Source organism: Pelophylax lessonae, assembly GCF_965119305.1.
Source record: "Pelophylax lessonae genome assembly, chromosome: 6".
Taxonomy (NCBI): Eukaryota; Metazoa; Chordata; class Amphibia; order Anura; family Ranidae; genus Pelophylax; species Pelophylax lessonae.
In genome coordinates this window covers 255,009,816-255,023,118 of record NC_138773.1, presented here as the reverse complement: position 1 = coordinate 255,023,118, position 13,303 = coordinate 255,009,816, and the positions used below count along the sequence as shown (strand labels likewise).

General features: G+C 45.1%; 1 protein-coding gene across 1 annotated transcript in view; it reads left to right on the top strand.

Moving 5' to 3' along the window:
* UBR3 (ubiquitin protein ligase E3 component n-recognin 3) overlaps positions 1-13,303 on the top strand; it is a 390,465-nt gene that overhangs the window by 102,686 nt on the left and 274,476 nt on the right. The window contains exons 7-8 of the mRNA XM_082260312.1: positions 360-490; positions 8,321-8,549. Of these exons, the coding sequence (XP_082116438.1) occupies positions 360-490; positions 8,321-8,549 (360 nt within the window). The remainder of the gene's footprint in view (positions 1-359; positions 491-8,320; positions 8,550-13,303) is intronic.

Here is a 13,303-nt window from a genome sequence, read left to right as displayed (position 1 = left end):
AAGGAACATTCTTCTCCGTGACCTTAATGCCAATGTACCATAAGCTGTAGATAGAAATATATGTATTAGCAGGGGTTCCCTGAAACTGGAAAGTTATTTAAAGGGTTTCTCCGTGTTAAAAAGGATGAGAGGCCGCTCAGGAACTTGAACAGGCTTGTAAGTACTTGTTCCCACTTTGATGTTGACTTTTACATTGCCTAACTAATATAAAACAAATACATTTTTAATATGCAGTTTATTCCTATGTATAGCAGCATGGTAGATAGAACTGTAGCTCTAAACTGTATTTTCTGCTAAACATGTTGATAGCGCAGTCTGGCATGTACCTCACGTCTCATTTATCTTCTAATTGTTTACAGATCAGTCTATTATGGATGTATTGAAACATAAATGTTTTCTTGAAGAATTGTTATTTTGGACAGTGAAGTATGAATTTCCACAAAAGATGGTTACATTTTTACTGAATATGCTGCCTGATCAAGGATATAAGGTAAACCGAATCTTGAATCAAGAATGATCTATGTCAAATCATTGTGCTTTTTTTCCTTTTTTTTTTTTTTTTTTAAGTGAGCCAGTAGCACAAGGCACAGGAAGAGACAGGCCCACCAACCAAAATGACTGGTCTGTAAAATCTTGGCGTCCCCATGTTTCACACAGTTTGGTGATAGTATAAAGGCAGTAAGTGCTGTCATGCGTGTGTTTGTGGTGAGAGAAGGCCATCCCTACCATTTTGTCAAAACTTGTGAACGTTTGCCTAGGCTTTAGCAACCCTATCAAAGTGAATCTGTTGACTAGACAGGTAATATTGGGAACCTTTAATATGTCTACTTTTCAACACTCAGCTAACGAGGTACCTTTTTTTTCTTTTTTTTTTCCCCCATGCATGTAATGAACATAAACAAAAGTAGAGAATTAAAAAAGTCAGTACAGATCTTTTTTTTTTTTTCTTTTTGTTACATTGAAAATTAAAATTTCTCTTTCATTCGACGGAAACATTGCTCCATAAATCATAACTTCTGGGTTATATTGCCTCCTCCAGGAATAGGACTAAGCAGAACAAAAAACACCTGGCTACCCCCATGGACTGTCCTCAGCTGGTATATAACCCCCCTCTCTGCTCTAGGTAATCAGTTTTAATCTGTCTAGACAGGAGTAAGGACCTAGGCTCCCGACTGGGATCTCTGGTCCTACAAATTTTTTTCTCCTTCCTTACATTTTTTTTTTTTTTCTCTCTGGAGATCTACAATCAACCGCCTGGCTGGGCAACAGGCTGTATAATCTAGATCCAGTGGTCCCCCCAGCCCAGCCAGCAAAGGCGTGCAGACCGCAGTTACGTGCTAGGTCGGCCGCGACAGCCTTGGGACAGAGGCTGGCAGGTGAGTCAAAAGTCTCACAGGGTAGCATACGACCGGTCATGGGTCTGAGTCGCAGCAGTCCCTTGGCCAACAGCTCCCCTACTTCGGTGGCAAGGAATTTTGCCTGGAGCATTACCTGCACCATGGAAGGGCAGGTACAGTCCCCCCCCCCCCCCCTCTCCCTTTTTGGCGTCTTTTTTGGGGTGGATGCGGGTAACCTCCAGGGATGGTCGGATCCCTTCTCCCATCCTTATGTCCCTCAGTGAGCTGGGCTTCCCCCACTCCCTTTCCCCCCTATCTGGACCTGGAGTCTGGTGGGGGGTCCCAGGGCAGAGGCTGCAGCGAAGACCCCTGGGGGTCTCTCCTGCTATCCCCACTCCCTGGTAGTCTGGAGGGGTCCCAGTCTAGGAGACGCCTAAGTGCATGCCCTACGGTTTGCAGTGTGGGTATATTGCAGAGTGTGCAGCAGAGTCTCCCCTAATGTGTGTCCTACCTTCAGGGGGGGTCCCCTTGCACAGGGTGCAGCTTTGCAGAGGACGCAGGAAAGATCCTGGCAGCATGCATCAGCATCTGTAGCTTATAGTAGCCATTTTTAATTAGTCTGGCTGGTCTCCAGCTGGCGGCCATGTTTGTGTAGCCCAATGATGTCACGGGGGCCATGTTCCCTTATTCCGGGAGACACTAGAGACGGCCGAAGCCTAATGGGGATGCCAAAGTTCCTCCCCTTCCTCCTGTTTCCTCTTCCTCCTCGGTTTCCTCTTCCTGTGCCTGGGACATATGAACAGGGATGGCGTCCATGGTGATGCTGGGTCTGAATTCTCTGCGCACCTCTTATCGGTAGGGCGAGTCCTTGGGGGTCCCCGTTATCTCTCGCTCTGCTAATAGGTACCCTGAGCCTTGGGGGGGGGGGGGGATCTTTTTGTGGTGCCAAAAGATCGTTTTTGTACTGCAAGGTCTTCCTTTCCTTATGGAGCCTCAGGGTCACATCTCCCCCACTGACCCCCCTTATGGAGGTGGCAGGTCCCTTGGAACCCTAGCTTTCCATGGTTGCACTGACGGTGTTCTGCTGTCCTTAGCGTCCCGGGTGGAAGTGGCGTGTGGGCAAAGACCCAGGAGGAAGCGTTCCCCGCCTTTCCATACTCAGTCTGGCTCATTTGATTCTGAGACTGATGCTGCAATGGATGCGGCCTGTCCAGGGGCGGTTAATATCACTCCCCCAGATTCATCTGATAGTGAGGATAATTCCTCCATGGTCGCAGTTGCGAATTAAAAAGTAGACGCATTTATCACTGCAGTGCGTGAGACTTTAAAAATGGAGGATGTGGCTGATATAGCCACGGACATGACTGTGTCATTTCATATGTATAAGTCACCTCGCACTCCAAAGGTGTTTCCTTATGTGCCTTATTTTGACAGGTTTTCCTGTAAGTAATGGGAACAACCAAAATTACCTTTTGTGGCCCCCAAACATTTTGCTGTACGTTACCCTTTTGAGGAGTCACTTTTAAAAAAGTGGACTAGTCCCCCAGTGGTTGACCCCCCTTTTTCCAGGTTGAACAAAGCTACCATGATCCCAGTAGAGGAATCCCTGTCCCTTAAGGACCCGGTTGACAGGAAAGCGGAGGCTGTGGCACGCAGCATGTTTACTATGGCTGGTTCGACATTGTGGCCAGTCTTTGCCTCAGCCCTGGTGTCTCAGACCCTAACTGAATGGGCCGAACTTTTGCACCAGAGCCTGGGTGGTGAGCAGGTCCCCACTGCTTATGTTGATTTAGCAGATCAATTGATCTATGGGCTGCATTTTATTTGTTGTGCTACAGCTTTGAATACATCTCCGTTGCTGTCCAAACGTTCTGTTTCAGCAGTGGTGATTAGGCGCGTGCTGTGGCTTAAGAATTGGTCTGCAGACCAAGCTTCTAAGAAAACTCGCATTGATCTGCCCTTTTAAGACGATCGCCTGTTTGGGGCTACCCTGGATGACATCATTAGGGGTATTGGGGGGGGTAACTTCCTGCCATAGTCTAGGAAAGAGAAGAAGCCTGGTCACAGTCAGGGGCCCACCTTCTCAGCACATAGAAAATAATTTGGTGCTTCTGGGACAGAGAATGAGGGAAATAGATCTTTCAAATATTCCCCAGGAGGTTCCAAGCATCCTTTCTCCGGACCTGCAGACAAGACCCCTTCATGACAGTCTGCCCTCCCCCATTATTGTGGTGGGGGGATATCTTCGCTGGTTTCCGGCCTCGTGGACATCCTTCGTGAGCGTCATGGGGATCCACGAAATTATTCTTTTGGGGGTACCCAGTTAGGGGGACAAAGCTTGTTCTTTTCATATTTTTTAGGTCCCGAGTCTCCTTGTGCGGATTTAATTCCTGCAAAGGTTCAGGCAATGTCCGAACTACCTAAGGTCCCCCCTATCCCTGTCCAGGGAATTGATTTATCTAGGTTTGATTCAAATTCTGACCAGGGTGGTCCTTCCTCTGGACAAACTTTAGGAAGCGCAGGCCGTGATTCACCGGCTGCTGTCACAATAGACAGGTTCTGAGTCTGGTGGTATCCACCTTCAAGACAGTTCTGTTTGCACAGTTCTACATGTAGCTCCTTCAGCAGTTCGGCTCCACAGGAGGATACAGAGGTTCGAGGAGAGATCATGGGTTCCTCTGGCAAACGTTGCAGGTGTCCAAGGGCCACAGTAAGGACAGTGTCATCCTCAGCTCAGGCTTCTTCCGCAATTCCTGCCAGGAATCAATGGCAATGATCTTGCCATGTACATATGGTAACGGGTCACATGTTAAAAGCTAACATTGTGAACATACTCATAGCACAGACTGCTACTGAATGGGTGAAGTTGCTAAAGAGCAACTTGAAAATGACACAGCTTCCCCCCTGTAGTTCTGGAACTGTTAGATTATTGGTGACCAGGACATCAGCAGTGGGGGTTGCTATTAGACGCCTGATATGACTGAAATGCTGGTTGACTGACCAGGCTTCTAAAAAAGCTGTTGCTGATCTCCCTTTTATAGGGGAGAAGCTATTTGGAGCATCTCGCTTTGTGCGGGTACAGAGGTTTCGGATGGAGTCCATCCGTACAGTAGTGGCGTCTCTCCATCAGGGAGATTTCTTGGCCTCAATACATAATCAAGGACGCATATCTACACATCCCTATCTACACTGGACACCAGCGTTATCTTCACTTTGCGGTAACGGAGCAGCATTATCAATTTGTGGCATTACCCTTTGGTCTCGCCTTGGCTCCCAGGGTGTTTACCAAGGTTCTGGCTCTGGTGTGAGCATTGCTGCGCCGGAGGGGGATTACGGTACTGGGATACTTGGACGATCTCCTGTTGAGAACGGACTCTCATTCGGTTCTGTTGGAGAATCTGGAGGTCACTGTCCGAACACTACAAGAGTTCGGTTGGTATATCAATTGCAAAAGATCCGCGTTTTACCTCTGGTCCTGAGACTGGAGTACCTAGGCCTGACTCTAGATTCAGCCATGGCAAAGGTTTTCCTTCCCCCGGACAAGCTACAAAAGTTGCAGGGGGTGATTCAAACGTTGGACAACAATCTTTCTTCCCTCAGTGTTTGCATGTGAGCTTTGGGTCTAATGGTGTCAACGTTTTGAAGCGGTTCCGCCTTGCTCAGTTCCATACAAGACCCATGAGCGAGATTCTGGTGAAGTGGAACAAGGATCCCAAGTCCTTGGACTCCTTGATTTGGTTGAGCCACAACACCAAGTCTGCTCTGTTGTGGTGGATTTGGTTGAGCCACAACACCAAGTCTACTCTGTTGTGGTGGATGCAGTCTCCAGCACTATGCCACGGCAAGCCCTTCCTTCCAATGTTCTGGTTGGTTGTAACCACGGATGCCAGACTGACAGGCTGGGGCGGGGTGCTGGGGAAGCTTTGTGCCCCGGGTACCTGGACGGTAGAAGAGTCAAAACTTCCGATCAATGTTTACGTCTTCGTGATTGTCCGGTTCGGGTTTAATCAGACAATGACACGGCTGTGTCTTACATCAATCACCAGGGGGGCACCAGGAGTGTGCTGGTGGCCAAGGAGGTGGCCGAGATTCTGACTTGGGCAGAAAGATTTGTTTCAGCCCCCTCTGCTGTACACATCCTAGGTGTGGAAAACTGGCAGGCGGACTACTTGAGGAGTCAGGTGTTGGATCAAAGGGAGTGGTCCCTACACCCGGCGGTTTTTCACCTACTGTGTGTTCGACCCCCTAAGGTTGATCTGTTTGCCTCTCGTCAACAAGAAGGTGCAGAGATTCGTAACCAGGTCTTGAGATCCTCTGGCTGATGCCACGGACGCCCTGGTGGCTCCTTGGGATCAGTATCGAATGATTTATGCACTTCCCCCGTTGAAACTTCTGCAGAGTCTTCTGTGCAGGATAGAGGTGGAAAACATTCCGGTCATTCTGATGGCTCCAGATTGGCCTCGTCGGTCTTGGTACTCAGACCTAATGAGATTGGCCACCGGTACCCCTTGGAGACTTCCTCTCAGGCAAGATCTGTTGTCTCAAGGTCCGATCTTCCATCCTGCTTTACAGTCACTGGCTTTAACAGCATGGCCATTGAAAGTCAGGTGTTGAAAGATAGGGGTCTCTCTAAGTCTGTAATTCCTATTCTCTTGAAGGCTAGGAAGTCGACTTCTCGAGAAATCGAACATCATGCGTGGAAATCGTACATTTCATGGTGCGAATCGCTGAAAGTGCATCCTTGCTTGTTTTCTATTGCCAGGGTTTTGACTTTTCTGCAGAAAGGGGTTGAACAGCTGTTGGCCTTGGGTACTATCAAAGGCCAAGTTTCGGCTTTGGCTATCTATTTTCAACGCCTGTTAGCCACGCGCGCCCTTATCCAGACATTCGTTCAAGATGTGCGCCATTTGGCGCCTCCGCTGCAATACCCGTTACCACCATGGGATCTCAATTTGGTGCCGTCTGTTCTTCAAAAGCCTCCTTTTGAGACAATTTGGGAGATTTCGCTGCTTGCTTTGCCTCAGGTTGCCTTCTTGGTGGCAATCACTTCTGCCCGCAGAGTATCTGAATTGGCGGCGATGTCTTGCCGCTCATCTTATCTGGTGGTTCACAGCGATAAGGTGGTGCTTCGACCTAACCAGTTGTTCCTTCCTAAGGTTGTTTCTGATTTTCATTTAAATGAAGACATTGTCCTGCCTTCCCTTTGTCCTAAACCTCAGCATCCTAAGGAGTATGCCCGGGCTGTTAGGGTTTACTTAGAGACCACTGCGACCTTCAGAAAATCAAACGCTCTTTTTGTCCTTACGGATGGACCTGGTAAGGGACTGGCTGCATCTGCTGCAACCATTTCCAGATGAATCAGACGGTTGTACAGGCCTATTCACTGAAGAGTCAGGTTCCTCCTTTTCCAGTGAAGGTGCATTCTACTAAAGCACTGAGTGCCTCTTGGGCTTTTCGCCATCAGGCGTCGGTGCTACAAGTTTGCAAGGTGGCAACTGGTTCGTTGTTTTGGGGGAGCTCCAGTTGTTTCAGGTTGAGCTTTGTTTTACCTGGTTGGCAATGTTGGCCATTCAGGTTTTTTGTTCCTGTCTTGTTCCCACCCCTCATGTTTTACTGCTTTGGGACATCCCTATAGTCTATGATTAAGCAGAGCTGCGTCTGTCGATGAACAAACTGGATTCTTGTAAGAACTTACCATAAAATAGTTTTCTCTGAAGTTCGACAGACGCAGCACCCGTCCCTCTACTTTCAGTCATGGGGTCTTTTTCTGTCACTGCTTGCAACACAACTGTTTGAGTATAGCAGAGCCTGAGGGGTTATGCCTGCTGGGACAGCCCCTATAGGAGTGGCCACGTTTTTTTTCTGCCTAGTGCCTATCCCTAGTGGGAGGAGCATAAACCTATAGTCTATTATTAGGCAGAGCTGCGTCTGTCAATGAACCTCAGTGAAAAGGATTTTATGGTAAGTTCTTACAAAAATCCCCTTTTTTTAGATGGGGCTCCTGTGACCTGGTTAAGGGCTCTTATGTTTAGCCTTGGGTTATTTTCCCCACCCCTCATTTTTCTTTTGGCACTGCTTTTGGACCTCCCAGTAATTATGATTTATGGAGCGCTTTGTCTGTCTGAACGAAAGAGAAAATGGGATTTTTGTACTTACCGTAAAATCCATTTCTCTGAGTTCGACAGACACAGCACCCACCCCTCTATGGAGTTCTGATGCTTCTAATACTGATTACCTAGAACAGAGAGGGAGGTTATAAAACAGCTGAGGACGGCCCATGGACATAGCCAGGTGTTTTTTGTTCTGCCTTGTCCTACTCCTGGAGGAGGTAATATAACACAGTAGTTATGATTTATGGAGCGCTGTGTCAGTCGATGAACTCAGAGAAATGGATTTTACGGTAAGTACAAAAATCCAATTTTTATTGTAAAAGCACTCAAAGCTGAATTTTATGTTAATTTTTTTGTCGTTACATTGGTCTAGTTTGTACCAGTGTAAGTATCTATGTGCCATACCTGTGGGATGGACATGAGTCTGTGGCCCAGTAGATTGAATCTGGAAATAAAAGCTGCTTCCCAAGGTTTCATACAACCTTTGCAAACTCAAAACACTCACTTTGCTTTGCAAAGAAAGGTTATCCCTGAATTAATTTCTTTGTTATGAACATGAATAGTTATGGATTTATGCTTGGCTAAAAGCGCTCTTTTCAAGGAAGTTGCATTGTATAAAAACATAAAATGATCACATACAACCATTTAAGAGTGTTGAAGTTTTCAGTAAACCTGCCCATAAACTGTGTGTGTGTGTGTAAGTGTTTTTTTTGATCAGCCTCCATTCACACAAACGAGGTGGATGGAGGAAACCCTTGGGATGTTTTATTCTAACAGCCCAAAACGCTATTTAAAATTTAGATTGCCAGTAGTTGTTGACTGAGAATTTTGTTTCTGCAGCTTATACTCATGACATGTTGTTCTTTTTTTCAGATGGCATTTACAAAAACATTTGTACAGCACTATGCGTTCATCATGAAAACGCTAAAGAAAAGCCATGAATCGGACACCATGTCGAATAGAATTGTGCACATCAGTGTCCAGCTTTTCAGCAATGAGGAGCTGGCTCGCCAAGTGACAGAAGAATGCCAGCTGTTAGACATTATGGTCACTGTGCTGCTATACATGATGGAAAGTTGCCTTATCAAAAGTGAATTACAAGGTAGCATATTACTGAAAATTGTGTGGCTGCGGCATTTGACAGCTAAATGACAGGTTCTGGGGCTCAGCACAGGTTAGGTAGGACTTAAAGTGATTGTAAAGGCAAACATTTTTTTTTTTTTATCTAAATGCATTCTATGCATTAAGTTAAAAAAACTTCTGTGTGCAGCAGCAACCCCCCTCAGCCCTCCCAACACTTACCTGAGCTCATCTTTATCCAGCGATGTTGCCTCAGTGATCCAACGAGTAAGTATCTCAGCTGCCTAGGACTCCCCTCCTCATTGGATAAGATAGCAGCACGCGTGATTGGCTCCTGCCATTCAAAGTCAGCCAGCCAATCAGGAGAGAGAGGGGCGGGTCACGGGGTTAATAGAGCTGTGGGAGCTGCAGCAGGCTCTTGTCAAAGGTGTGTAATAATGCCTGCCCTTTCTGCCCAACTCCACCAATATAGAAGCTGAACTACAGGTTCTGTGAAAGAAACTGGAGCTATGAATGTTAGAGGGGCGGATGATCTGTCCCCTCCATTCATAGATGCTGTTTTATTTATAATAACTGTAGTATGGGGGGGGGGGGGTTTAGGAAGGAACCTGGATGGAGGAGGATTTTGCCTAATAGAGGCATCAGCACAAAAGACCCATCTTACTGACTGCCATGTCCCTTGTGCTGATTGTGTTTTTTTTAAATTAATTTTAGCTACATTTTTAAACAATCTAGTAGTGACATTTCAAATGTCTCTAACGTCAAGGTGAAAATATTTGAGCTGTCACTAACTCTTTAAACCAGTTGTAAAGGCAGAAGGTTTTTTTTTTCTTAATGCGTTCTATGCATTAGGATAAAAAAATCTTCAGTGTGAAGCAGCTCCCCTAATACTTGCCTGAGCCCCATATCAATCCAGGGATCTGCACAAGTGCCTTGGCCGTCCGGGATTCCCCCTTCCTGATTGGCTGGTACACAGCAGTGGTGCCATTGGCTCACGCTGCTGTCAAAGTGAGTTAGACAATATGGAGAGAAAGGGGGTGGAGCCAAACCGTGACTCCATGTCTGACTGGACGCACAGCTGTGACTCGGCTCGGGTGCCCCGATATCAAGCTGCTTGCTGTGGGAGCACTCAACAGGAGGGAAGGGGCCAGGAGCACAGAAGAGGGACCCAAGAAAAGGAGGGTTCGGGCCATTCTGTGCAAAACCACAGCACAGAGCAGGTAAGTATAATGTGTTTTTTTTGTTTAAAAAAAAAAAAAAAAAAAGACTTTACAATCACTTTTATCTTAATTTAGGGAGAAGTCTAGGCTCCATTTACAATCTGGGCTTAGAATCTAATGGTCTCCAGAAAAACTACTAACACAACTACATGCTGCCACTGCAACTTGCTGTACTGTTACATTAGAAATGTTTTAGTAGGCCTGGTTCACACTTTTTTGGTGTTTTTTTGCAGAAGCGCACTACAGTTCACGTAACATGGTTTCCTATAGGACACATTCATTCAATGCTTGTTTTAGCTACTGCGTTTTTGGAATGGGTCAGGGACTTTTTTTTCAACGCAAAACGGTGCTTTTTTTTTTTTTTTCATTAGAATTCAGTAGAGAAGCTGCAGAAAAGCATGTAGTGCGATTTTACCACAATTTTGCCACGATTTGCGTTTTTTAATCTGCTGAACAACAAATTGGCCAAAAAAAATGCAAACGCAAATCGCAACAAAATCGCAGTAAAATTGCAGGTGCTGAAAGCACTGCAGAAATGTCCAAAAGCCAACTGCATAGGTGTGAATTGAGCATTAGGCTAGGTCATGTTCACTTCAGTGTATTTCGTTAGTATCTCCTTTGGAAATCTTGGATGGTGGTTAACATCTTTACCTAAATTTTGATCAGAAGCATTTGTTTGGTCTCTGCAGCAAAGTGTAATTATTTCAATTTGTGCCTTACACTGTATTTGCATTTTTCAATTGCATTATAATATACACACGAATTGGCTGATTTTGCTCCAACTAACTGTAAAATAGATTTTCTTAATCTTTGCAAAAACTGGAATTTTTAATAACTTTACAAATCTGCATGACTAGATTACTGATATTTGACAATATACAGCAACTGTATAATTTTTTAGAAAAGCTCAAATTTTTTTATGTAATGTCATTGGTCTGCTGTAGGCATGAAGGAACATTTGCTCTGTCTCCTGGAGTTTCCCAGTGATCAGTCTGCAGCATTGTATATCTGTAGAAGGCCATGTGGTGAGAGGCTGCAGCAGGGTGCTGATCTGTCTAAGACATTTTTTTCACATCGTACAAAAAATTATAATTTTAACAAGCGTCAAAAGCACTTGTCATACATACAGTGGGTACGGAAAGTATTCAGACCCCTTAAATTTTTCACTCTTTGTTATATTGCAGCCATTTGCTAAAATCATTTAAGTTCATTCTTCTTCCTCATGAATGTACACATAGCACCCCATACTGACAGAAAAACACAGAATTGTTGACATTGTTGCAGATTTATTAAAAAAGAAAAACTGAAATATCACATGGTCCTAAGTATTCAGACCATTTGCTCAGTATTTAGTAGAAGCCCCCTTTTGATCTAATACAGCCAGGAGTCTTTTTGGGAAAGATGCAACAAGTCTTTCACACCTGGATTTGGGGATCCTCTGCCATTCCTCCTTGCAGATCCTCTCCAGTTCTGTCAGGTTGGATGGTAAACGTTGGTGGACAGCCATTTTTAGGTCTCTCCAGAGATGCTCAATTGGGTTTAAGTCAGGGCTCTGGCTGGGCCATTCAAGAACAGTCACGGAGTTGTTGTGAAGCCACTCCTTCGTTATTTTAGCTGTGTGCTTAGGGTCATTGTCTTGTTGGAAGGTAAACCTTCTGCCCAGTCTGAGGTCCAGAGCACTCTGGAGAAGGTTTTTGTCCAGGATATCCCTGTACTTGGTCGCATTCATCTTTCCCTCGATTGCAACCAGTCGTCCTGTCCCTGCAGCTGAAAAACACCCCCACAGCATGATGCTGCCACACCATGCTTCACTGTTGGGACTGTATTGGACAGGTGATGAGCAGTGCCTGGTTTTCTCCACACATACCGCTTAGAATTAAGCTCAAAAAGTTATATTTTGGTCTCATCAGACCAGAGAATCTTATTTCTCACCATCTTGGAGTCCTTCAGGTGTTTTTTTTAGCAAACTCCATGCGGGCTTTCATGTGTCTTACACTGAGGAGAGGCTTCCGTCGGGCCACTCTGCCATAAAGCCCCGACTGGTGGAGGGCTGCAGTGATGGTTGACTTTCTACAACTTTCTCCCATCTCCTGACTGCATCTCTGGAGCTCAGCCACAGTGATCTTTTGGTTCTTCTTTACCTCTCTCACCAAGGCTCTTCTCCCCCGATAGCTTAGTTTGGCCGGACGGCCAGCTCTAGGAAGGGTTCTGGTCGTCCCAAACGTCTTCCATTTGAGGATTATGGAGGCCACTGTGCTCTTAGGAACCTTAAGTGCAGCAGAAATCTTTTTGTAACCTTGGCCAGATCTGTGCCTTGCCACAATTCTGTCTCTGAGCTCTTCAGGCAGTTCCTTTTGACCTCATGATTCTCATTTGCTCTGACATGCATTGTGATCTGGAAGGTCTTATATAGACAGGTGTGTGGCTTTCCTAATCAAGTCCAATCAGTATAATCAAACACAGCTGGACTCAAATGAAGGTGTAGAACCATCTCAAGGATGATCAGAAGAAATGGAAAGCACCTGAGTTAAATATAGGAGTGTCACAGCAAAGGGTCTGAATACTTAGGACCATGTGATATTTCAGTTTTTCTTTTTTAATAAATCTGCAACAATGTCAACAATTCAGTGTTTTTCTGTCAGTATGGGGTGCTATGTGTACATTCATGAGGAAGAAGAATGAACTTAAATGATTTTAGCAAATGGCTGCAATATAACAAAGAGTGAAAAATTTAAGGGGGTCTGAATACTTTCCGTACCCACTGTATTTACTCGTTTGTAATAATGTATCCATAGCACCTATGTTATCTCAAGTTATGTGGATGTTGGATTTCTGAGTGTGTTGTTTCCCCATAGTCATTCCATTATAAAGGGTATACATTAGGGGCAATAGGTTTCTGGGTGTGTTGGCTATTTGTTCCATATTTCTTTGGTGCTTGGTAGGACAATCCCTGTGATCCTATGCAAGCATTTTTTTTTTTTTTTTTTTTTTTTAAGTGGCAGAGTAGTATTGATTTTAAGTAGCCATGAAGTAAAGGTTAGAGGATTAGCTTGAATCCAAAGTCATGCAATCAGTTTGTGGGAGGAACGTATTTGTGAACATGTCCAGGGTTGAGGCATAGTGACACTGGAGAACCTATTTTAATATGTAGGCATTTACCTTCTTGTTCCCATTATCCCTGTATCATGGGATATGTGGTAAAACCTACCAGGAGCATTTTATTTAGGGAATACTGGACTGTAATTGGGACAAAACTTCTGATCGGTGCTAGATAGGAGCTGTGTAAAATATTCAATTGCACAAATCTACCAGATTGTTTGGGGGAGACTAATTTACAGGTAACCATTGCCTCACTCCAGTGTGGATATTTTTAATTAATCAGATTTGTCATCTCTGAACAAGGAAGTTGATGCTGACCCTTGATACTAGAAAAAAGATGGGTCCATGTATGCCCGCCCCCCCAACCTGTTTTATTCTTCTGGCACTCTATGCCAGTGTTTCTCAACTCCGGTCCACAGGGCAAACTAACAGGCCAGGTTTGCATGAAAACTAAAAT